The 26,655-nt window shown below is 47.3% G+C and overlaps 2 protein-coding genes across 3 annotated transcripts in view; both read left to right on the top strand.

The window, feature by feature from the left end:
* The window catches only part of MDGA2 (MAM domain containing glycosylphosphatidylinositol anchor 2), a 270,122-nt gene that overhangs the window by 129,791 nt on the left and 113,676 nt on the right, over nt 1-26,655 (top strand). For both annotated transcript variants that reach the window (XR_004307273.1, XM_032444620.1), the window contains exons 4-5: nt 3,584-3,780; nt 6,781-6,913. Coding sequence is in view for 1 of the 2 variants with exons in the window: in XM_032444620.1 (XP_032300511.1) it covers nt 3,584-3,780; nt 6,781-6,913 (330 nt within the window). In the remaining variant the exon portion in view is untranslated. The remainder of the gene's footprint in view (nt 1-3,583; nt 3,781-6,780; nt 6,914-26,655) is intronic.
* Nucleotides 16,087-18,133, top strand: LOC107315471 (inositol 1,4,5-trisphosphate receptor-interacting protein-like 1). The gene is given in 4 exon segments (XM_032444622.1): nt 16,087-16,104; nt 16,337-16,804; nt 16,925-17,931; nt 17,933-18,133. Coding segments are annotated over 4 exon segments (1,647 nt in total). The 5' UTR covers nt 16,087-16,101; the 3' UTR covers nt 18,102-18,133.

Genomic DNA, 26,655 nt, shown 5'->3' with positions numbered 1-26,655 from the left:
CTGGGCTTCAGAAAGTGTTTGGTTCAATTCAAAGATTAAAGACTGAAAAATTGAACCTAATGATGGCATAAACCTCCGTGGAAAACATACTTCTGTAATTATTTTCGTTTTAATTAGTAGACTTCGACTACATAGCAACACCCATGACTTCAGTTTAATCTGGAGACTGATTATTCTGTTAACTCTTCATAATTTGATCAGCCTGGAAATGAAACCAGAAATGCATCTTGTCGAGCTCCTGGGTGCTAAGCCTGTCTCATTTGCAGTGAGATCTCCCTGTCTCTTCAGTGTCTGCCACTCTTTCCCAGGTTAATGGTGTGCAATACCTGAAGTCAATGGCTTCCTCCCAGGGCTGAAGCCTTGGCTGTTCACTTGATGCTGTGGAAGAACAGTCGCCCATGGGTACTTACATCTATGCACCAAGCTTTAAATGTCCTTCTGTTTTTCTTTCTTTTTTCTTTCTTTAAATATTTGTGACAATTCAATTAAACAGCAAAACTGGAGCTCCAGCCAGGTCTGATAAGTGGGCATCAGTGCCACATTGATCGGGTGGCTTTAAGATAGCCCAGAGGTTGTCACATTGGCACTGGCCTGTCTCCACCGTAAGAGCTCTGCAGAATACCTTGGCAGCATTATGAGAAATGTATTCTGTATTGTGTTTGCAGCTCTCACACTGTCTGAGCAAAATATGGTCTTATATAACAAGGCAGTAAAACATTTGTCTAACCCTGCACAGCAGTAGAGCAAGCAGTTGTTTGGTGAAATCTGACAACAATTGCAAGCATTATTTAGTTTCCTATTAGTGCTTCTTCTTTTGCTGTGGTGCAGCTGTTGAGATCTTCCCAACTGCTGATGGAAACATCAGCCATGTTCTGCAGTGCCAGTTTTGTATTAATTAACCATTATGAAATGCTTTGGCAGAAGGCTCGCTGCGTTTCTATTCCCAAACTAGATTTCTTTGAGGTTTCTTTGTATTGTTATCATCCATCCTATGTCATACTACAGGGCTATGTGGACAGAGGGTGCATGCTTCTCTCTGTTGCAGAGGAGAGCTGGTTGTTGTTGGGGGTTGGAGCACACCCAGCAGAGACCCATTGCCAGAGGGCAGGCAGCACAAGGAAGGGATGGCATCACCTTGTGGTATCACCAAATAACGTAGGCCAAGGACCTCTGGTCCAATCCCCTGTTCTAACCACAGCCATCTCCAGGGCATGTCAGGCTTTGACCACCAACAAGGACAGGGATCCCACAGTCTCTTTGGGACCCTACCCAGGCACTTGTCTGATCTCATGAGGAATTTCTCACCTTCAGCCAGGAATAATTTCTCAGGGTGCTGCACATTCCTGTTGCTTCATTATTTTTTTGCTCTGTACTTCTAGGAAGAGTTGACCTTTATCTTCCCTACAGTAGACTGTAATCAGTCAAAGAAAGACCAACTGGGTCACTCCTCCACACTTTCTCCACCAGACTGACCAAATTCAGCCCCCTTAGTCCACACCTGTATGTCCCCTGCTTCAGACCTCTGGTTCTTGGTGCCCTCTGTTTTCACTCCAGTGCATCCATCTTTCAGTCACGGAGATGGATCAGTACTGGCATGGGATGTCTCAGAGGTGTGGATGGAGGGGAGATCGCTGCCCTGGATGTGCTGCACTCTCACTGCTGCAGCTTGGGATGTGACCAGCCTTCATGGATGTAGGGTTGACATTCAGCTTTTCCACCAGGACTTCATGCAAGCTGTTCCGTGTTCAATCAGCCTCATGCTACCATGTGTTAGCCATTACACCCATAGGCTTCTCATTTATTGTTGGAACCAGGTGATCTTTAAGGTCCCTTCCAACCTCAGCACTTCTATGATTCAATCTCTATCCCCATGTTTAGGCTTTAAGCCATGCAGTGTGTGTAGGCCTGAGCAACATTCTCAAAATGACTTTTTAGGCAGGATCATGGCACAGGGTTTGGATCTCTGCAGGTGTATGGGCCTAGAAACTGAAGCAGTCTGATTTTCTTCCTTTTATTTCCCACTGTAGAGTAGGAGATGGCGTTTCCGCAATCCTATCCCTTTGCAAATGCTGCTCTGGTTTAAAGTAACCTTTAAAACAAAAATGAGATCTCATTAGAAAATGCCATCCTAATCTGGAACAACAGTTTCATAATTTGATTCTGTGATATTCACTAAAGTGTTTTGTAGGGTAGGGAGAAGATAACATTTACTTACAATCCATACACCATCGCAAGGTGTTATTGTTTGAGTTATTCCAAACTTTGGAACATGTTTTGTTTATGATTGAGAGATTCGAGCTTTTTTCTTGTTACACAAATGCAAGTATAAGCTTCGGCAGAATAAGTGCAGTCTGTTTTTCAATATGGACTATGGAAATACGGTAAGCTATTCAGATGGAGCAAAAAAAGAGTGATGCTTCTACCAAGGTACCCAACCTGGTGCTGAAGGGGGATGGAGGTGTGGGTGCCTTTGGACACAGCACCGTTCCCTTTGGCACTGGTGGTTGGGATGAGGCTTGATCTTGGAGTTCTGTGTGTTGCTGAATCATGGCCTCAGCTGTGGTGCATTCTATTTGGGTAGGCACTCACGTGTAATGAACCTTTGCAATGATAGGGTTGTGTTTCTGGGTAAATAATTAAGCACTACCTGATGTGTTATTTATATTTTATTTTTAAAGAGAAAAAAATTAGTAAGTGCTGCTAACAACATTGTGCAGTTATTCCCAGCAAGGTTGAGATGCACGTGGAAATGTGCCATAGTTGTGTGCACACAAACAGCATCAGTGTGGGTATAATAGGGGTAATTGCTCCGACATCCTGTGGTGTATGGGCTGCTACAATGGGCAGCGACCCATGTTGGCTGCCAGCTCATTGGGCAGCAAAGCTCTTCCATAAAGCTCAGTGCAGAACTGCTGACCACATTGATTGGAGGTTGAATGTTTTTAGCTAGGAATGAGTAACAGCCATTATAACAACAGCCATTGCTGTCTTTACTTGCAATGAACTATAGCAAACCTCCACAGACAGGGGTCTACTTGTTCTTGGCAGAATAAAGCCTCAATGTCATTCATTAAGTGTATCTACATTCCATTGGCTATCTCTATTTCTTCTGAATTTAAAATGAACGAATTCTGTTCTGGGGAATTAATTTTCTCTGTGATGATGTGGTGGGAGTAATTATATGATATCTGTGTTTTAATCAAGAGAAGTGTGTTGTAAAGCCTGGATGAATTTACCTGCCTGAAGTTCAATGCGTAGAACCAAAATAAGGAAATATGCATTAAATTGCTGTATTAAATTGCTGCTTTTAAGGAAAATGGATGCATGAACACGATCAGCGTTCTACTGGATCCTGCCATTAGGATGCAAATGAATCTGACTATTTATTACCGAAGCTTGATAAACTATTTTGTCTAAGAAATGTTTAAATTGAAATCATACATATGAAATCAGTAGTGAAGATGAAAACTGAGCAAAACCTAAATATTAGTGAAATCAGAAATGAAGGATGCTACCATTGTATCATGTCTATTGTATGGGCTGCAGCCTGACTTGACCTTGGTTCTGTGTTCTGCCTTTCCAGATCTGGATGACCCAATAGTGACGGTCCACCAGAGCATCGGCGAAGCGAAAGAGCAGTTTTACTATGAGAGAACTGTGTTCCTCAGGTGCGTGGCCAACTCCAACCCGCCCGTCCGGTACAGCTGGAGACGTGGCCAGGAGGTGCTGCTGCAGGGCTCCGATAAGGGAGTAGAGATCTACGAGCCCTTCTTCACACAGGTAGGAGCCACGGGGCGGTGCTCCATCCCTCCTTGCACAGAGGCTTTGCAGCTGGACGTGCAGCAGTTCTGTCTGCCCGTCCCTGCTGGCATCTGCACCCTGATTTGTTTCACTGCTTGCTCATGGAAAAGATGCCTTTGAATTGTTGATAGGGAAATGAGGAGGCAGGAGGCTGCAATAAGATGCACAGTGAATGCTATCTACAGGAATCCCTAAGTCATTTTGCTTTGGCTTGCAGGCCCCGTCCTCTGCCTTGACTGCTGTTTCCTAATGTTACACAGTTCTGTACGGAAGATGCAGCCTCAGAAGCATTTTCAGTAGGCTAAACCCAGTTTGGGGATTTTTAAATTATTATATTATTATTATTCTACCTTTCAGTGCTTTGAATACAAGTCGTTTTGTTCCAGACTTGCACACTCGAAGGATGATGTGGCAAAAATGGAAGGCAGTGCTTTTTGTACATCTTCCTACCATTGCTCAGAGCCACGAGAGCAGACAGGGCCAACAAAAGGGTCTGTCAAGTTAGATCAGATTAATTTATTGTTAGCACACTTACACAGTCTCCAAATAAAAAGGTGGCACATCCCAGTGTCTGGGGAGAATTGTGTGCAACGGTGCTTGCAAAAAACCACCCAAAAAGCAATGTTGTTTTGTAAAGTCTCAGGCAACAATGAGTAAAGACAAGTGAAAACTGCCTGGTAATTTGGTCTTCAGAATAGAAAGCAAGCTGCAAATTTCATAAATAATTTTCAGCTAATGATTTGAGAGCACCTTCATTTTTTCTTCCTATTATGCTTGACAGCTTTATATCGCTACCATGGCTTGGTATTCTACTGAGAAATGCGTAGCCCAGAACCTTGCAGAGATGAGAATTAGATTACACAGTCAAGTTATTGGTCTCCTAAAAGTGATGAAATTATTTTTAATGTAATGAGTACAGATTCAGTTTAGCAAACATGTGGCTTGTTTCTTTGGACTCAAGTGTGTAAATGAGTCTACTTTTACGATTTAATTAGAAAGCGAGAGAGGCCCTTGAGGGGGGTCCTCTTTGCCTTTCAGTATCTCAGTATGGAAATGCCGGTGATGAAATTCCTATCATCTTGTAAGAATGGATCTAATAAAATGTGTCACATGAAATTAGATTCAATATTAAAAAACAAAGAAAAAAGAAACAAAAGATTGTTAGGTTAGTGGAGGCGCTCTCCTTATGACTTCTGTCTGTGCTAGGGTTAGGGTAGGGTTAGGGTAAGGTTAGTGTTAGGGTTAGGGTTAGGTTTAGGGTTAGGGTTAGGGTTAGGGTTAGGGTTAGGGTTAGGGTTAGGGTTAGGGTTAGGTTTAGGGTTAGGGTTACGTTTAGGGTTAGGGTTAGGGTTAGGGTTAGAGTTAGGGTTAGGATTAGGTTAGTGTTAGGGTTAGTGTAGGGTTAGGGTTAGGGTTAGGTTAGGGTAAGGTTAGGGTAGGTTTATGGTTAGGGTAAGGTTAGTGTTAGGGTAGGGTTAGGATTAGGGTTAGGGTAAGGTTAGGGTTAGGGTAATGAATAAATGTGCTCTTTGTATTCCAAAGCTTATCCATAATGTTTTTTGATTTATTTGAGGTCTGGTTGAATTAGTGTACCTTGTGTGCCTACAAGGTGCCTACAAGATCTGATATATGTTTATATAGGGAAAGAATGTAATTAAAGGTTTAAGAGTCATAAATGTCCACTGCACATCTCTGCGTGATTGGTTCTGCATGTGATAATGTAACAACGTAAGGGCTGGTGGGAAGAGAGGTGTTTAAGTTCTTTACTGTGAGAGTGGTGTGGTGCTGGAACAGCTGCCCAGAGAGGCTGTGGATGCCCCGTCCATCCCTGGAGGTGTTCAAGGCCAGGTTGGATGGAGCCCTGAGCAGCCTGGGCTGGTATTCGAAGGCCATTTTATTTCTAATAGATTCCGTGCTGTAGGAAATCATTGAAGACCCTTTGAAAACTGGGCAAATAAAAGGGAATTCTTGAACTTTTAGCACAGAATTGTTGATGAATCAGGTAATGTCAACTACTTCTTTTAGCTGCCATGGGGGGAATAAAACAACCCAAATACAAAGTAAAAGCAAATGTGTGTATCCTCATCTGTGTCAGTGGTTGAAATACTGAACTTTTCAAAATGGAAATCTTGATGCAGATTTGTTTCCAAAGAGTTTGCATCCTCCTCGTTGCACATTGTAATTGTACAGCCTCGGAACAAGATTGGATTTGCTGTATTTACAATAATTACACAATTAGACATAATTAGACTAATTATACAAACCAGTGGAGAAAATATATGTATTTTTACCAATCTCTGCAATCTAGGGACATGATCCAGAATACCATCGTGAGTTCAACCCACCAGTTCAACTTGGAGTCCGCAGCTAAGGACTGAGCTGCTGCTCTTTGGCTCCAAACCAGAACTTAATAACTTGGGTAATGTTGTTCCCACTGTCCTGGATCAGGCCCTTCTCTAGTCCATGTAAACCTCCTTTCAAAGCAGTATCTTGATCCTCAGGATCAGCCATTCCATACCTGGATCGTGCAAACACTGATTCAGTGTCAGCCTGATTTTAATCACATCATTTTTGTGGGACTGATTGTACGTACAAAGCACTTCAGTTCCCATGCTCCAAACATGGACTGAGCTTGATTTAATGACAGTCTCTTTTTTTTTCTTGCTATCTGTATCTTCTCTTGTACCTTATCTTTGTGATTTCTTTACCTCTGTTTCACAAACTGCAGCATTCTCCCCTAGATATACCCAGGCAGTTGATGCTCATGACGTTATTTAACAACATTTAAGATGCATTTCTCAAAGTATCTGGAAATCAAAACTTGTAGCTGCTTGAGCAGAACACCGGACAATGGACATTCTTCAGTTTGCTTTTTTGTCTTCTCTGTGAGCTGTGGGTCAAAAACAAGGTCTGACATAATTAAGTCCTCCTGGCTCCCCCTCCACAGGTTTTTCCTAATGCTCTTTCTTGCTCTCCCAGGGGGAAACGAAGATCCTGAAGCTGAAGAACCTCCGACCTCAGGACTACGCCAACTACAGCTGCATCGCCTCAGTGAGGAATGTCTGCAGCATCCCTGATAAGATGGTGTCCTTCCGACTCTCCAACAAAACAGGTGGGCCTCCAGCAGCTTGTTTGATGTCCCGTTGGGGTCTGTTGGGCTGCACAGCATTCTTCTCCCACTTAACATACACCCTGATCTCAGGGTGTGCCAACATGCTGACACGTGCTGGTTTCCAGGAGGATGGAAATCATGGGTTGTGACTCCCTTGCAGCTTCTATGTCCAGGGTCAACAGCTGATGTGTCCGATGTGGTTTATGGTCAATGAGAAAAGTTCTTGGTTTAGGGTTACAGAAATGTTTTCCAGAGCAACGTTCTGTAGGTAATGTAACATTTGAAGGTTTCGTGTTATAGGAGTTGTGCCTTAAAACTGTATGCCTCGGGACACTAAAAACAAGTAGCAAATGAACAAAACAACTGGAGCATTGAAATTTCAAGGCCAGGCTGGATGGGGCTGTGAAGGACTTTCTCTAGAGGGAGGTGTCCCTGCTTACAGCAGGGAGTTGGAACTGGGTGGTCTTAAAGATCCCTTCCAACCCAAACCATCCTGTGATTCTATGCTGAGTGTGTCTAAGGTGAACTGTGAATTTTATTAGAACCAGCACATTTCCTGTTATTTCTGCCCTCCTGGCTTTAGTTCAAGGATTTGCCTTCAGCTCTCTCTGAATTTCTGATTGGTAAGCAGAGACTATGAAACTCTGGGATGTCTCATTTCACGCTGCTGAGCAAACAGCCAGCCCAGCATTGGAGCTGCCGCTGGTGGTAGGGGAGTTATGGTCAGCTCCAGAGGTATCCATCAAGATGTAGTGGAAGCATTTGTTTTATTCTTTTACTGACAACATCAAACTGTGACATTTTGCTTTCTTTTACACTTAAGTTTGTTTATGTTGTGGTAATGGGGAAACTTGAAGTAGCGTGATTATCCTTTTCTAAGCATAGGGGATCATGATCTAATTCTGTAACAAGAATGAATTATTTCCACCTTACTAATGTCGTGTTTATTTTGGGAGAAAGCTGCCTTCTCCAGGAGGTTGTGTTGGTACGTTAACAGGAATAGCACTTCAGGAGTAGCTGCTGAGGTAAACAAGCTTGGAAATGTATAAAGATTCACACTGTCTCGTGAGGAACCTGGTGACAGCTGTCATCAAGGGCAAGATTAAGTAGGTATAGTAATTACTACAGTAACTCATTAAAGACAGTGACTGATGTGTTGATGACTCTGGGACAAAACTTTTCTCATTTAATGTGACATCTGATGGAGCTATTTGGTAGAATTTCACCTGGTGTAACTTCACAGAAATTACATAAATCATCAATGCAGATAAATCCACCTTGATGGAAACCAGAACCTGAACTTGATGTGTTTTAAAAGAGCAATCCCAGCCTGTGCACCTGCTGTTAATTTCAGGCTGAATGCCCATTACTGCTATGTTAGTCTATGGAAACAACAGAGAGACGAACAGAAGTGTCTATGAGGTTTGCAGACATGCATGGTGTTTCTGGTATGTGAAGTGAATTTAAGTTTATCTGCTAATTATGTGTAACACTGGTGGCGATTGGGCTGCTCTGCATTTCTCAGGTCTATAAGCAGATCTGGTGGGAGAGCTTTGTTTGAACTTTAGTTGGCAGTTACTGCTAAGAGATGACCAAGGAAAACAGCCAAGCCCTACAGCAGTGGGTTCCCCCCTTGATCCAGCTGTGATTTGTCTGGCTGGCTTCAGGCTGTTATCGCCTGAGACAGCAGTGTGTGGTTTGCCAGGCTCCTTTTGATGGGCTGTCTTGAGGGTGACATTGGGAATGCTTTAAGCCATCTGGGCTTAAAGAGGGTGCTCACTCGGTGCTTGTGCTCAGCAGGATGCCAGCACACTGCCAGGAGCGTTTTCACTCATGGTGAGCAGTGGCAGGAGGTGGATGGAGGAACTGGTGCTCAGCAGGTGTGAAACCAAAACAGTGCAGCAATTGCTGTATCCCTTGGATACACTGAAGCACTGTGGCATCCTGATGCTGCACTGCCCGCAGTGCTTCACTGGTACTGAGGTCTCCACAATGATGGCTGGGTCACCTGTTAAACTTTCTGCTAGATCATCTCCTGTTACTGTAAGAGAGTGCAGTGTCAGCGATGCATCACCAGTTTTTCCCCGTTTCTTTCTCGGAAGCATTCAAGCCTCCCACCTTCCCCTGTCAAGAGCTGTACATGGCACAGCCATGAGCACAGGCATTCATTGCAAGGAAAGCATGCAAACCAAAGTGCTCTCCTGTTACTATTTGTGCTGTAGAGACTTTCACACCTCTGTATTCCTGTGCACACACCACAGTGAAGAGACTAATTTGAAGAGCACCAGACATGTCTCCGGGTGAGCAGATCAGGCTTCTGCTCAGTGCAGCCTGTCCCTGTCACCTTTCTGTTCTCTTTGCTCACTTCATCACGCTCATTATTTGACTGTGTGTCATGGCATCACCAGAACACTCAATTACAGTGATAAGACCAATCGCAAGGAATCTTCCTGCCTGCTTTGCAAATAATTAGGGAAGTAATTAAGCTGATGCCATGAGATGAACATGTGTTTATCAGTATACTTTGGAAAAGATGTAAGTTTGAAGCATTACACATAAGTATAATTAGGTACACTCACACCTCCTTCATTCAGCCACAGTGTCTTCATTACAATGGTTCTGCACAAACATGTGAAGCCTTAGACCTACCACCATGTATATCTGTAGGTATTGCAGGAGCTGGAGTGCATTTGGCATTGCTTTCCAGACATGCATATTGCTTTGTTCCAGTGCAGACCAGTTTAAAATACCAAAGTAAAAATTATTTTGTAATGAGAGCAACTGAGATCATCTCAGAAGCATGTGACTGTGCATATGCTGAAGCCAAATATGACAATTAGGGCTGATATTATACAGCAGCATGTATAGTGGCACTTGTCAAGCCTAGACCCACTTTGTACCTCAAGGCAGCTATTACTCTGCAAATGTAGTACCTAAGTGAGATATCTGAAGGGAAGCAGAAGCACTGTGAAATGTTTCACCTGCTGTCAGATTGCTCTTGAGTGGCAGGAGCAGAAATAGAAGTCAAGATGTGAAGAACAGCAAAGGGACTAATTTTGCAACTCTCATTTGTTTTTAGTAGACTAAGTCCCTTTAAAATCAGCGCACAGAAGTTAATTTGGGTAAGTTAATGCAAGCGGGAGTTGTAACAAACCAAATGCAGCTGCTTTGCAAGAAAATCAAGGGGTTATTCTGACAAGGAGGAGGAGCCCTGACAATTTTCTCAGTGTATGTGCTGGAATCCAGGCTGTTGGAAGAGGAGCAGCTGCGAGTGGGTGTCACGCTGAGTCACGACCTCCATACTTTCTGTCTACGCTGCCAGTTTGTGTTGTATCTCCACGTACATGCTGTACCCAGGAAGACAAGCTGGTTGCTCAGATTCTGGCTCCTGCTCTACCCTTTGGGTTTTTCTTGGGGGTGCTACTGACCCATCTTTTTTTGAGGCCCCGGAGAGTTCTTGCATCGTATTCACATCACGTGTTCTTCTCCCCCTTCAAGTTTTTCATCCTCTTAGAGCTCTTAATGTACTGGTGATGGGTGGCTGACTGGAGAAAAACTGTGCCTGAAGGGGCAGCAGGATGTCCAACAAGTGGCCATTTACTTGTTTCATCCCTCAGAGATCAACATCAGAAGTGCTGCTCAGTGCCTTTCCTAATGACAAAAACAATGGGAACAGGTGCATTTGGGGCCAAATTTGGGAGGGCAGGCAGCAGCATCATGAGGCAAATGCCATGTCCTGCCCCTGGGGAGAAATAGGCCCAACAGATGAGTACCTTGGGCCCAATTGGGTAGAAAGCAGCTCTGCAGGAAGAAGGCTGGGAGCTTGGCAAGCAAGTTGAACACAAGCCAGCAATGGGCTTTGCCAAAAAGGCCCACAGCAGGCCGGGCTGTGAGTCGGGCCCACAGCCAGCAGGCCAGGAATGGGATCTGTCCCTTCTGTTCTGCTCTCCCGAGTCAGCGTCTGGACTATCCTGTCCATTTTAGGGCTCCTTAATACAGGAAAGACATGGAACAATTCCAGTGGATGCCACAAAAACAGTCTGGGACTTGAGAATATCACATGCAGGAGGAAGCTGAAGGAGCTGGGTTTGTTCGGCTTAGGGAAGGCGCTAAAAATTTGCCCGTGTAAGGCCCACAAGTCCTGACGTGATGGCCATTGCTTGAAGCACAACCTCCTGTAGAAATACAGGGCTTATATTATTCCAGGCTGTAATTATGCTCCGTATCAAGCATGAATTATTGACAGATGATATTAAAATCTGTCTCCAGCTTGCGTGTGACTCACTGTTTAATATTTAGAGCAGGGAAAGGTGACTTCAAATACAGCTAACGCTGGATCTCACATCTTGATGATCAGATGTATATAGTAAACATGAATGGATCCTTTAAAGGTGTCACTGTTTCCGAGTGTCAGAGACAAAGCATGATGCTTACCCATCAAACCAAACATCTTCCATTTTGAAAGGTTTATCTCAAACATCATTAGGATTCCAAAAGAGTTGAAATAAGTAGGCAGCTTGCAGTATTTAAATTCTGGGCTTCCTTTTATATTTCCTCTAATATGACTGTGTAAAAGCAAATAAAGCAGTCTTCATCTACAAAGCATTTTCAGTGGCATTGATTCATTTGAAAATGTGTATTAGTTTGAATTAGCCATTTAAGGCTGCTTAGTGCAGGTGATATCGTTAATGCATAATAATAAGGTTGATTTCTGGCAGCTGTTAACACAGAAATAATCCCAAGCAGTAACTTTTTACCAAGAAAGATGAGTAGAGTATTTCAATGTGTGATTTTTCATCTGTGTGACATAGCTCATTCATATCGCGCTCTGTCTGGGATGTCATGGGAATGGAACTGAGACAGGCTTGGTTCTAATCTCTCCTTTAAACAGCAGCCTGTACTGACAGACTTATTTTGTTTCTCTTCATTCAGACAACACATCCTTAAGAGAATTATCTGACCTCAAAAATTATTTCTCTGTGTCCCCTGGCATTCTAAAGAACATGTCTGCGGTACACAGTCTTGCACTACCAAGGGCTGAAGTGCTCAGATAAGAGATATAGCTAGCTGTATACTCAGAGCTGAGTACTGAAGGTGGATGAGATGAATGCTACAGTAAGAAGGAACAGTAGAAAATAAAGCTTGTAAGGACTCCAAGAGGTCATGTAGTCTCATTCTTCATGGCAGAATGCACTGAATCCAATCCTTGTCCCTGCCATGATCTGGCCCCATGCTTATCTGCCCCAACTTCTGACTGTGTGATCTGATGACCCACCCAGGTCTTCCTTTCTGTAAACTAGAGCCCTTTGCTCTGATTCTATCCACTGTGATGTGGAGAAGAGATTATTCTTTTCCTCTTTGCAGAAATGTTCTGTATGTTAAAGGTGTTTGTCTCGTCCCACCACTTCAGTTGAATAGTGAACCTAGATCCTTAAGTTTTTCCCCCTTGAATCTCATCCTCTGTACCTCACATAGTTCCCTTTGATCTCTGTGTGTCTCCTTGGAGGAATTCAGTGCTTCAGGGCGTGCTGAGTACTGTGCTGCATGTTAGCAAATGCATACTGCTGATTTTTGCTTGGTTTTAGACTGCCATCTATTATAACCCCGAGGGTCCTTTGTCTGCATGTCCTCCTAAGCCAGTCATTTGTAATCCACTAATTGTGTGGGTGATGGTCGCTGTTGAAAGAGAGGGTTTGTCTTGCCTCACTCGCTGAAAGCTTTGCTATGTGTAGTGCTCTGTTGTTCAGGGAGCGCTGTTCTCAGTGAATGGACATCTCCAAAGAGCAGTTCATGCCATCTATTTCCAGATAGCAGGAATTGGGCTTAGGGGATGCTTACATCTCATCAAGATCCATGACCTCGGATCGCACGTCTGACTTTCCGGTGGTTGAAATTAGCAGAGATGAATTTAAGCCTGCATTGCTTAAAGGTAGGCTTGCATCTAAATATAGCAATGAAGGGGACAGTTGCATGAGTGAGTTAAGCTGATTGAACACTGCTCTGCTGCTAACGGGAGAATCCTGCCTTCCCTTCATACCCTCCTGATAAAATGTCCACAGAATGAATAGTTCATACAGTGTGGGAGCTGTGAGCTATTGTAGTTGGCTCCCGAGCGTAACCACCGAGGAAGTGCTCTGAATAGCAAACGGTTCCGCCTCCCTTCCTCCCAATGCAGCTATCAATGCCACATCTGTGCGTGAACAGCAGCACGAGCAGAGCAGAGCACGAGTCATCAAAGTGCTGCTGCTTCGGGATGAAAGGCAGCCAGGCACATGGCATAAAGAAGATGAGTCATCAAAGCTGTGTCCCCATTGGCTGGAAAACAGAGGATTTACCAAAAAAAAGAAAGAGGTTGGAGGAGGAAAAATGAAGCTATTTAGGATGGAGGGAGAGGGCAGGGTTACCTGCTGCCTGCCCAGGCTGGTGCTCTGAGCTGGCTGCTGTGCACAGGTCTGGGTGAGCGATGGTGTTACACAGCTCAAAGGCTGAGACTCGTGCAAAATGGACCTGGCTAAATATAACCTCATTCTTTGCTTTGTTTCTCTCCCGTAACTCTCCTTCCTGCTTCTCCCGAAACTTTGTCATTTTCTGTTCTTTATAGTATGTCTGCAATTGGACGTACCAAGGCAAAAAAAATGGATGCATACTTGAAATAATTGGGATTTAAATCCCTCATGGCTTTATTTTTTCTTCTCTTGCAAGTGCTAGAAATATAAGGGAATGATGAAATGGGGAAAATAGCAAATAGCATCCGTCTGCAGAGAGCTCAGATTTAAGGGTCTCTGCCTATTGATTTTTCCCATTGGCTTTGTTGGAGATCATATTCCCAGAACAACAGGAAACCTGCCCAGGAATCCTTGCCTCATCCCAGCAGCCCACAGCAAAGTTTTCACCTCCCAAGGGGGCACATGGGCTGCCAGCACACACAAGTGGGTGCTTGCTTGCTTTGCCCACTGGAGTATCTTATTTTGGCTGCTTCATTATACACTGGCACTTACTGCCCAGATTTCTCTCTTTGGGGAGACCAGCTATCGGACTGTCAGACAGCAGCCAGAAGATTACGGCTCTGTCAGCAGCAGCAGGGAGAATAAAAGCAGAGAGGATGGGGGTATAAAAATGGTTCGGGTTGTTTTTTTGTGAGAGGGTGTTGATGAAAGGAAGGAACCTCCAGTACTGCAGCTGGATGTGACAAGTGTGGTCAATAGCAGGTTTCTTTTTACCCAATAATTTAAAATCTGAACCTCAGCTGGGAGATGTAATCTATTATTTTTTGAACTGTACTGGGTAAGTAAGTGCTGAAATGATGCTCCCAGCCCAGCAGGGACCTCAAGTGTTGTCTCTTTTTACTCTGACTTGAATGGGACCGTTCATAATGTGCGTAGTTAGGAGTATGTGCATTGTATTCCTGCAGGAAATCATCCCCGTAAATCAAATGGATGCGTGCTCACACACATCTATATATATCTATGAGAAAGCATAATCCAATTATGCTCTATTACTTCAGTTCTACATATGAAGTAATTCACAAAACTGGAGGAAATTGTCTTTTCACTTTTATTCATCACAGAATAGTGAGCTGTCAAGGATATGACTTTTGCTCTGCTTTGATACGTCTATTAAAGCGTGAGATTTCTCTTGCCTTTCCAGTAATCCCTAAAGCCAATTGTGCCATTTTCTAAGCACTGTATACCCATTCTAAATACATATATTTGTCCTGTAATTATAACACGCTTCAGCACCAGACTTTTCTCTGTATCCTACATCACTTGCAAATATCAGTCTCCTCCTGGTGCAGTAGCAGCCCCAGATACCCATCCCAGACAGCAGAAAGGCTGCTGCTTTCACATCCACTGAACATCAGTGTTGGACCTTTGATCAGGAGATGTTCCCCTTCTCTCTGCTCATGACCCTGTGGCAGCTCTGTTTGAACAGGAACCGTTCTGTTGTAGAGCCACGCTGGAGGAGCTTGGTACACTGGTGCTGTTAAGCATGTACCATAGGATGCTAATGATCACTTAATGACTTTGTGCTGGATCTGACAAACTTATGCTCTGGTCATTAATCAGGCTGTTGTATGTTGCTATTACTCAGTGAAGACTGATGTATCCTGTAGATGCATTTTATAGTTAATCTCTGTATGCTAACAGAGTCTAACCCATCTTGTGTGCACATGTTAATACTGAAAACAAACTGGTTCCATTCTGATTTAATTTCTGCATGGTGCCTGGATGTGCCTGCACTCTGCCCTGCTACACTCAGCATTGCACTGGCACAGCTCCGCTGGGAGCTCACAGCCGGGCTCTGCAGCCCTCTGGAACACACTGCTGCAAGAGCAATGCTTGCATGCAAAAACCTCCTAACTGAGGTCCCTTTAAAAGGATGCAGCTGCAGTCTGAATGGGAGCCCAAACGGCTTCCCTCTCCATGAGTAGGGCCTTGTTTGGTGCAGGGCAGGGCTCACAGCGGCTCTGCAGCTCCCTTTGTGCTCCAGCAACCCAACCAGGGCTCCGAAACGTGGGGCTGGCACGCAGAAACCCCTGATGCTAAAGGGCAGCAAAGATGCAGAGCTCTTCTGAAAATGGAGGCCGTTCTCATTATGATGTCCAAAAAGGACGTTTGGAAAGCTTGTTCCACGCACTCACACATGGAAATATTCACAAAATCTTCCTATATTTTTCTAACAAAGTTTATTTATTCCATCAGAGAGTTGAAGGTTTTCTCTGGGCAGGTTGCCTGGCTGAGCCTGCTAGTTCCAGGGGGAATGCTCCTCAGTGAGGGTGCTTTGTTGGCCCAACCTGCACAGCCCTGTGCTGGTCTCGTTTAATAATGAAATCAAGACTGATTCCTTAGGGGGAAGTTTTTCACCCAGGGGGTGGTGAACATAACCTGTGGGGTGGCACATGAGGAGCACAGCATCCATGGGAAATACCACCCCATTTTATTTTAAAGAAAGGCCCGGGCAGCTCCCACCTGCTTAGTAAAGAGCGTCCCCAGGAGCTCTGTCCAGAGATATGCCTCCAAATTGAGGCAGTGCCGTGGCTCAGTGGCCATGTGCCCACCCTGGGCAGCTGAGAAGGGTGGAGTCGGGCAGCCCATTTGTGACATCAGCAGGAATGCATTGCATCACAATGCAGGGGATGGGTTTAGGGCCACAGGCAGGCAGCGCTGCTGCATTTTTGACCTGGGCCAATGGTGAGTGCAGCAGCAGGGGAAGGTCGGGCTGGACGAGGGATGTGGTGCAAACACCGGCCCCTGTGGGAGCACCACGGGCAGTGCTTGGAACTGTCCCTGCCAGCGCTGGCCTCGGTCCCTGCTGCCACCCAGCTCCCTCGTACCCACTGCTCCTACCTGAGCACAGGGCCATGCGGCTCCTGGCCCCGCTCCCTCCCAGCCCCACTGAGCCCCTCTCTCCCATCTCTTGCAGATCATGGCTTTGGTGTTTGTTCTCGCATTGTTGGTGCGGGCGCTAAGTGTCAGTGTCAATACTGATGTGCTCATGCTCGAGAACGTGCAGCGGCGCGAGGTTGATCTGCAAAAGCACATGATACCTCCGCAGCACGAGATTGAGCAGAGGAATGAGCAGCAGAGCTGGGTGGACATGTCATCTCTGCTCTTTGCTCTGCTGGATTACTGGAAGATCTGGTTCAATGTGGGGCTGATTCTGTTGCTCCTTTGGAACATGTTGCAGTCCATACAAATGAGCCAGCATGATGAAAGCAGCAGTGAAAATGACAGCTCCAGTGGCGAGGAGGAGGCATCGGGGGCGGAGCAAGAGGAAGAGGAAGAGGTGGAAGAGGAGGAACAGGAGGAACATCAGGAGGAACAGGTGGAACAGCAGGTGCAGGAGGAACAGCAGGTGCAGGAGGAACAGGAACGGGTGCAGGAGGAACAGGTGGAACAGGAGGAACAGGTGGAACAGGAGGAACAGCAGGTGCAGGAGGAGCAGGTGGAACAGGGCGGACAGCAGGAGCAGGTAGAACAGCAGGAGCAGGTGGAATTGGTGGAAAAGGAGGAACAGGAAGAAGAGGAGGATGACGAGGAAGAAGACTTCAAAGATTCAGCACTGACAAAATTTCTCACAAGGCGTGCCCTGGAAAAGGTGGAAGGAAGGGCCACCAGGTGCCCTATAGTGGAGGAGCTGATGAACGAGCTCGTGCAGACCTTCAGATTCATCTGGTCCAACAGCTTCTTCCCGGTGCTGCAGCCCGCCATTGGGGTGGGCAGTGCCTTTGAAGGCTGGAGTCCCCGGGAGTGGGACAATGTGTACTGCCTGCTCGTGCCCATAGAGCCTCCCCCCGGGCACACCTTCCTCCTGGAGCTGGGAGATGAAGGGCACGGGCTGGCAAGGAACTCCCGCGTCCGCGTGGAGCTTCAGTGCATGTGCCAAAGGGAGAAGCAGCTGGGGAATGTGCTGTGCTTCCTCCACCACCATGAGGAAGAGCTGAGCCAAAATCAGGACCCCAGCCTGCTACAGACTCTCTGCACTGACTCCTACCTGGATGTGGAGAGAACTGTCACCTGGTTCACCGCACAGGTGGCAGCAATCTGGAAGACCACCCACCACGCGCACGCCTACAGCCTGAAGGTGCTGCCTTCCAGACGCTCCTGCAAGCTCCAGCTGACAGAAGCCTACAGCGGGGAAAAAGTCCTCGTCGAGCTGCTGTTCGGGGTGCAGCAAGAATACTCGGACATCTACCTGACCAGCCAGAACACAGACGCCGGCTTTACGCCCAGCACAACATGGCCACAGAGCTGCGCTGTGGCAGAAAAGAAGTTCTTCCAGCACACGGCCAGGAGTACCGGACAGGACAGCTCCCACCTGCACTGCCTGACGTTGCTTGCCAGCATCTTAGTGGGCATGGGCTTTTCCACCTATGTCATCAAGACTCTTGTCCTCCACAGTTTGGCCATCATCCCTTTGAAGAAGTGGCGCAGGAAGTATTTCCTGAATCGGATGGAGAATCTCCTGCGGTACCTGCGCTTCTGCCTGGATGAGAAATGCCTGAACCACTTCTTCCTTGCAGCAAGTCGGTGCACAGCACGATGTCCTGCCGCAGTCCTTCCGATCCGCCAAGCCGCTCAACCTCTTCCAGCACCTGGAGGAGGACCCGGACGCCCACTCCATAGCGCTGCGTGAGTTCAGGGAGCTGAGAGATCGCTACATCAGACTGCTGCTGTTCGGACGCTGAGAGAGACCTTTGTCCGAACCCTTCTCTTGTTTTGGCTGCAAGCTCACATCCTGTGAGCAATAAGACTCTGAGACCTATTTAGGAGGCCAGAGGTGGCTGTTTCCTTGTGGCAGTCAGTGTCACGTTGGAGAGAGCTTACCAGTGGAAGATCCGGCCTGTGACCAAATGACTCCATCTTGGTATGGGAGATCTGGGGATGGAACCATTGTATCTTGTGAAGGCAAGATGCAAACAGATGCTTCCCTGCTCCCTCTTACCTGCTGGCAAGACCCAGAGGGTGGGAAGGAGTTCCTGCTGTTGTCCAAGAATCAGGAAGCTGTCACTCCAAACAGAGCTGACGCAACCACTCTGGACTTTCAAATAAGTCTGAACTGCCATTGGAACAAGTCATCCCTGTGGTCATTGTCGTCAACGGAGCAACAACCTCTGACGACCATCTCTACTGAAGATCAACATCTGAACTACGAGTCATGCTGGAAACCCAGTGGTGACTAATTCTCTCTTGCTTTCTACAAAGACTCTTTGCTTTTATTTCCTATCTCTTTTCTATCACCCGACTTCCCTTCCCCATTTCCCTAAACAACAACAACTTTTAATAAACTCTTATAAACTATATATCCTGTTGTGTCTCAATCTCGCCGTCGTGTGTACGTATATTGAAAGAACCTCCTCTCCCTGCTCTAATCTGGAGCAAGACATCCTTGGTGCTCAGAGCTCTGTGTGTCGGGAGCACCGCACACGGCAGCCGTTCCCATCTGCCACACTGTGAGGAGCCAGAGCCCATGCAGCTGAAGAGGCTGCTGCACAGAGCTGCTGACAGAGACTCCTGTTACCAGCTGTGCTGGGACCGCCCGGCCTGTCAGAGAGCGTCCCTTTGTTCTGGGAGCTTCGGCCTCTGCACAAATGCCAAGAAATGCCTTGCTCAACTCAGTGCTGTGTTTGAGAGGGACCTGCACAAGGAAGGACTGCAGTGTCAGCTGCACAGTGCCGTGGTGAGACAGCTTCAGAATGCTGCCATGACGGGAGAGTTCACCATCCCCTGGGGCAGGGAGATCGACTGCTCAGTCACCCTCAATTGAAAAGGAGCCAAATGTAGAGGAAGTGGAAGCAGGGTTGTGTAGCCTGGTAGGAGTATAGGGTCGTTATCTGCATGTGTAGAAAAAAGATTAGGAAAGCCAAGGCACAGATAGATATAGTTGAACTTGGCAAGGGGTGTGAACGATAACAGGAGTGTGTTCCTCGGGTACATATGGAGGAGACACAACAAGAAGAGTGTTGCCCCTGTGATAAGTGAGAACAGAGGATTGGCCTCAGACATGGAAAAAGCTGAGGTGATCAATGAGTGCTTTTTCTCAGTCCTCGCTGGTGGTCAGGCTCCTCCCCATGTCTGCCAGGACCCTGAAGCTCCAGGTGTGGGCAAGAGGAGCTGATTATGTCCCACTGTAACAGTGGAACATGTCCTAGACCTCCTCCTGAAACTGAATGTATATATTTCCCTGGGGCCTAATCATATCCATCCAAGGTTATAAAACAAGCGGCTGATGTGGTTGCCAAGCTGCTCTCCGAGAGAGAGGGACCTGGACAGGATGGAGAAGTGGGCCTGTGTGAACCTAGTGAGGTTCAACAAGACCAAGTAGAAGGTGTTGTACTTGGGCTGGGGCGATCCCAGCTGTTTATAGAGACTGGGCAAAGAACCCCTTTGACAGCAACCCTTTGGAGAAGGACTTGGGGGTCCTGGTGGACAAGAATCTGGATGTGAGCCAGCAGTGCGTGCTTGCAGCCCAGAAGGCCAACTGTGTGCTGGGCTGCATTAAAAAGGATGGCCAGCAGAGAGAGGGAGGTGATTGTCCCCTTTACTCAGCACTTGTGTGGCCCCGTCTGCAGTACTGCGTCCAGGCCTGGGCCCCCAGTATAGGAAGGACATGGAGTGTGTCCAGAGGAGGCCACTAAGATGGTCAGGGTGCTGGAGCAGCTCTCCTGTGAGGAAAGGTTGAGGGAACTGGGCTTGTTTAGCTTAGAGAAGCCACACTATGACAATTAAAGGGCATATGTCAATCTCTATGACAACCTCCATCTGTATCATGTCCAATAGAGCTTGGCAGGCAGGACTTGCCAAGCCCGACATACCCATTACCGATCTTCACTCCTTAACTAGCTGCCAAGCCAAAGGCTCCCGAGTGGGCCGGTCCTGAGTATCCCGTACCTCAGGGCTTACAAGCGGCCCACCCCCCTCTAATGGTTGAAAGATCAGATCTCTTTGAAGTGCGCAGTTCTTAACAGTCACATACCAATCGTCCACCGGATCGTTAAGGGCTTTTGCTAAATCACACTCCCGCTGCTGTTGTGCAGCCTGACTAACGTCTGTGGAGACGCCTAAACCGCGTGCAGTGTGTAAGCACGGCGCAGGTGGGGCAGGGACCGTTGGTGTCGGCACGCAATCAACCGCAATACCAGGGGCAAACGGCCCCTGCTCTGCAAACAAGGATTCCAAAGCTTTTTTCTCCGTAAGGGGAAAAGCCTGTGCCGATTCCTAAGAAAAAGCATTGTCCTCCCCCCTCTTTATCTGCGTTTCGCATTCCTGAGGGGGAACATCAGGGAGCAGCTGGACACTCTTCCCCCGAGCCGTTAGAGCTTGAATTCCCTGGCTCTGCCGCTTTCGGCAAGGCATAAACAGCAGCCGCAGCCGCCATCCACACACTGCCCGAGCTGCGAATTTTCTGAAGGCAAGCACGTAGAGCCCCCCAGGCAGGGATATGCTGAAGAGCAGACTGACTTCCTGCTCCAGCAGCTGATAGTAACTCCATCCCTGCGGCTTGAACCTTATCCAGGTCCATAGCCTGTGCGGCTGACTCAATCAGCTCGCCCTGAATCATCCATTCGATGAGCCCCTCCGTGTTATTAGAGGACAGTGTGCCCCCCGCCTCTTTTGCAAGCACTTTTAAAATCTTTACCATTCTTTAACGGATCCTGCTGCCATGGTAAAGACTCTCCTGGAGTTTCCCGTCCACTCCCTCTCAGCAGCTTCTCCCGGCTGCTCTCTCAGCCGCTTCCTCGAGTACAGGAACACCAAACTATAAAAAACTAGAAACAATCACATCTACACTCACACCACAAGCAAACTCCTCAATCGTAAATCAACCACACTATCACGTCAGGAGTCACCACTTGACGTATTCGCCAATTAACCTGACTTATCACAGAATCACACAGAATCACAGAACGATCTGGGTTTGAAGGGACCTCAAGGATCATGTAGTTCTAACCCCCCTGCCTAGCAGGGCCACCAAACATACACCTTTACTAGATCAGGTTGCCCAGGGCCCCGTCCACCTCCAAGGACGGGGCATCCATAACCTCCCTGGGCAGCCTGTTCCAGGGCCTATCCACTCTCCTAGTAAAGAACTTCCCCCTATACATCCAACCTAAATCTTCCCGTTTTTAACTTAAAACATTTCCCCGTGTCCCTGCTATTTGTCAACCCTTTCCAAGAGTTACTCCCTCCCCTCACTGGGAGTAAAGTTCCATTCAAGGTATTGAAAGGCTGCAAATGAGGTCCCGCAATCCCCCCTCCCCCGCGCGCGCCCCAACCCCCCCCCCTTCTCTTTCTCCCGGCTGAACAAACCCGCCAACTCCCTCAAGCCTGTCCTCAATAGGGGAGGTGCTCCAGCCGCCCTGATCATCTTCCTTCCTCCCCTCTGGGACCCTTTCCCAAAATCTCCATGTCTTTTTTGTACAGCTGAGGGCTCCACACCTGGAACACAGTACTCCAGGGTGCTCACAAGAGCAGAGTAGAAGCGGGACGAATCACCTCCCTATCCCCTGCTGACCACCCTCTCCTATGGAGCCCCAGGATCCATTTGCTTTGCCGGGCTGCCAGAGCGCACGCTGGCTCATGTTAAGTTTCTCATCTATCAGGACCGCCTAGGTCTTTTTCTGCCGAGCTGCTCTCAAGGACAACTCCTCCCAGCCTGTACGGTGCCTGGGGTTCTTCCTGTCGCCCAGTGCAAAAACCGTGCACTTTGCCGTGTTGAACCTCATTAGGTTCACGCCGAGCCGGCAGCTTCAACAGCCTGTCAAGGTCCCTCTGAATGGCATCTCCGTTCTCTCCACCGTATCGACTGGCACCACTCAGCTTGGTGTCATCAGCAAACTTGCTGAGGGTGCACCAAATTCCCTCATCGATGTCATTCATAAGTATGTTGAAGAGCACCGGTCCCAAGATTAGAACCCTTGAGGGACCCGGCTTGTTACCAGCCTCCACCCTGGACTAGAGCCATTGACCAAGCCACGCCTCTGTCTGGCGGCCCTTTCAACCGCAAATTGCTTATCGCATCTAGTTGTCCACCCATCAAATCACTTCCCCTCCACTTTGGAGATGAGGATGTGATGGGGGACTCAGTCAAAGGCCTTCTCAGATCCAGCGTAAATTGACATTGGTTCGCCTTCCCTTCGTCGCACCAATGCCGTCACTTCCATCATAGAAGCCACAAGATTAGTTAAGCTGACCTCCCTGGTGAACGCATGCTGGCTGTCTCGGATGCACGTGCTCGCTCTTATGTGATCGAGCATGCCTGTCAGGAGGATCTGTTCCATCATCTCCAGCATCAGAGGTGAGACTCCACCGGCCTGGAGTTAGCCCGGGGTCGTCCCTGCGCTCCTCCTCTGTAAATGGGAGTGACGTGACCCTTCCTCCAATCATCCCGGGACCCTCACCTGACAGCCATCGACTTCTAATATGATGGAGAGCGCTCAGCAACCACCTCAGCCAGCTCGTTCAGGAACCCTGGGATGCAGACGCCATCTGGCGCGCCATAGATCTTTAACTCATTCAGTCTAAGGAGGCACTCTCGGACATTGCTCTACCCTGACAGTGGGAGGGATTTACCTCGCTTGGTCCCCACATGGAGGGTATGGGGGTGTGCAGGCTTAGGGACGTGAAAAAGATTAGAATCCTGGCCAACCGCAGTGAAGATCAGAGGTGAAAGAACTCATTAGCACCTCAGCTTTCTCTCAATCGTTGAAGCAGTTCTCCTTTTTAAATTTACAAGTAAGGGTACGCCATTTTGGCCTGTCTCTTCTGGCAATGTACCCTGTAAAGGTTTTCTTATTGTTTTTTCACGTCCCTCGCCACATTCAGTTCTGGGCCTGCAGCCTTGGCTTTCCTGATCCCACATCTGCAAGTTTGGACGGGCCATCCTGTATTCTTCCCAGGGTGACACAGCCTTGTTTCCAGAGCTTGTACACGCCCTTTCTCACCCCTCAGTTCTCTTAGCAGGTCCTTGCTGAGCCATGCCGGTTTTCCTACCTTGCGGAGGCCTGCCCCCTTATCTTATTCAGGGGAATGGAGACCTCTGTCTGACAGGAGGGCCATCCTTGAACAGTATGCCCAGCTCTCCTCAACATCCTTGTCTTTAGGGCAGTGGCACCAGGGGATCTTGGCCGCAGCAATCCAATGAGTAAGCTGAAGTCTGCTCTTCTAAAGTTCAGCGTCCTGGTCTGCTCTTTGCAGGCCCACATCGCTTGAGATCAACAAACTCAACCAGGGCATGATTGCTGGAGCCCAGGCAGCCTCCAACCTTGACGCCTTTGATGATCTCCTCAGCGTTGGTGAGCAGCAGGTCCAGCAACGCTTCACCTCTGGTCGGTCTGTCCTGACCTGAACCAGAAAATTATCATCAATGAATTCCAAGAGCCTTCTGGAGCTCTTGCAGCTCGCCGTGTGGTTTTTCCGACAAATGTCTGGATGGTTGAAGTCCCCCACCAGGACAAGGGCCCGTGAGCCAGACACCTCACGCATCTGGAGCAAGAAAGCCTCGTCAACAGCCTTCCCTTGATCGGGTGGCCTGTAGTATACCCCGAATACCAGCTGACCTTTATTAGTTCCATCTCTAATCCTAACCCACAGGCTCTCAAACTGTTCCTGACTGTTTCTCATAGGGAGCTCCTCACAGTTTATCCAATCTCTGCAGAGAGCAACTCCCCCACCCTTCCTACCTCGCCTATCTCTCCTAAAGAGCCTATAGCCATCGATGGTAGTATCCCAATTGTGGGAGTCATCCCACCATGTTTCTGTGATAGCAACAATGTCATAACTTTCAGAGTGCATCACAGTTTCCAGTTCCTCCTGCTTGTTACTCAGGCTGCGTGCATTGCTATAAAGGCACTTCAGCTGGGCTGTCCGTCTTGCCACATTTATAAGAGATCCAGGATACACTAGAACAGCAGCATCCTCAGCATCCCCCTGACCTACTCCCTCCTTTTACACTCTGCCGTTATTGCCCACTGAGTTTGGTACAATCCCTCGAATGACCCGTTCAACCCCAGTAGCCCTTATTTTGCCCCCTTCCCCCTTTGTTCCTAGTTTAAAGACCTGTCAGTGAGTTCCACTAATTCTTCAGCTAATACCCTCTTACCCCTCATGTAACAGGGTTCTTGCATCAGCAAGCTAGTGGTCAGGCTACTCCCCATGTCTGCCAGGACCGTAAAGGTCCTGGTGTGGGCAAGAGGAGCTGATTACGTCCCACTGTAACTGTGGAACATGTCCTAGACCTCCTCCTGAAACTGAATGTATATATTTCCCTGGGGCCTAATCATATCCATCCAAAATTATGAAACAAACGGCTGATGTGGTTGCCAAGCTGCTTTCCGAGAGAGAGGGACCTGGACAGGCTGGAGAAGTGGGCCCGTGTGAACCTAATGAGTTTCAACAAGACCAAGTACAAGCTTTTTCACTTGGGCTGGGACAATCCCTGGTATTTTTACAGACTGGGCAAAGAAGCCCTTGAGAGCAGCCCTGTGGAGAAGGACTTGGGGGTCCTGGTGGACAAGAAGCTGGATGTGAGCCAGCAGTGCGTGCTTGCAGCCCAGAAGGCCAACGGTGTGCCCCCAGTATAGGAAGGACATGGAGTGTGTCCAGAGGAGGCCACTAAGAGTGACAGAGCAATATATTGAGAGAAGACATGATGGCATCCATGTTTGTGTCTCTCTCCCCGGGACAGTTGAAGTCCTGGGATAAGTCAGGTTAATTGGCGAATACGTCAGTAGTACCTCTCAGATTACTTTCAAGAAGCTGAATTTTTTACCTAATCCTCTCTCTAAAGTGGATTTTTCATCTCTCTTATTTACTGATAAACTTCCAGGGCTAAGCATCTACAGCACAAAACAGACCTGTGTAGTTCATCACCACGCTATATTTTTGGTCCAACATGATGAAAAAATGGAGCAGACATTTAGAAAGATGACAAGAAGATCCAGAGCAGAGCAGTTATAGTCATTGATGATTATATCAAAATATTGTTGAAGGAATATTAAAACCCCTGCTTCAGGGTATAAAATAATATATACATTTTTGTCAAACAGGTGGACAGAGTAATATATGTTTGTCCACTGTGCTGCATTTATATACCCTTCTGAAAGGTCTATCATTTTTATATATGTAAAGGTATATTATTTCTATATAATACTGCTATCGATGGACATGAGATCTGGTCCTAATGAACTATACAGGCCTTTATGCACCATTTGTATTCGTAAAGCATCTACCAGGATACGACCCCAAACAGGACACCCAGGGCAACACCAGCAGTATTTGGTTAAGAGCACATGAAAAGAAGCATATTGCAACAATAATCAGACAGCGATTTATGTCACCCATCATACATTACCTCAGTATGGGCACTGGTTGGCAAGTGCTTCATCCAGTCCAACCCCCTGCTGTGGTGCAGGGTACAAGACAGCAGCCCAGGCTGCCAGAGCACATCTCACCTGGCTTGAATGCCTAGAGGGATGGGGATCCACAGCCTCCTTGGCAACCTGTTTCCAGTGCATCACCACCTCTGGGGGAAAAATTCTCCTAAGATCCAACCTAAATTCCCGGTCTGAATTTAAAGAGCCATGTCCCCTTGTCATCTATTGACTGCTAGCCTCACATGTCATGGTTTTGACATTTTGTATTCGTAGTTAGGTATTCCACATCATAACATCATATAGAGCACAGAGAACAACTACATGTCCCAGAGGGTCTCACAGTCAGAGAGGGAAACACATCACGGAAGTGATGCTGTCTCTCTCTCAAACTGCCTGGTAGCGAGTCTGGGTGTGCTTCCAAGCCGTGGCACCTTCAGTTTCAAAGTAGGCTTCTCGGTCTTCGGAAAACCTCTCTCTCTCTTTCCCTTTTATTTTACTTGGCTTATTAGCCTCAATTTCCATTAGATTGTAATTAGTAAAATAATAAGTTTTCCTCCTTAGATCGTTGCCACTTCTCTGTTTGTTTCCTTGAGTCCAGCTCCATACGCTACCTTTCTTATTTTCCCTTCCTATATGCGTGGAGAGCGGTTGAGGTAACCCAAGCAGGGGTACTGCCCCACTCTCCCCCATACAGACATAGATTGATCTAGATAACACCGTGACACAGCAATTCCTCCTCTGTATACGCTCCCTTCAAGTACTGCAAGGCCACAACGAGATCTCCCCAGAGCAACTTCTCTACAGGTAAACAAGCCCAGATTCCTCAACCTTTCCTCACAGGAGAGTGCTCCAGCACCCTGACCATCTG

The sequence above is a fragment of the Coturnix japonica genome, chromosome 5, assembly GCF_001577835.2.
Source record: "Coturnix japonica isolate 7356 chromosome 5, Coturnix japonica 2.1, whole genome shotgun sequence".
Lineage (NCBI taxonomy): Eukaryota > Metazoa > Chordata > Aves > Galliformes > Phasianidae > Coturnix > Coturnix japonica.
The sequence above is the reverse complement of the archived record's forward strand: the minus strand, read 5'-3'. Positions and strand labels throughout refer to the sequence as shown.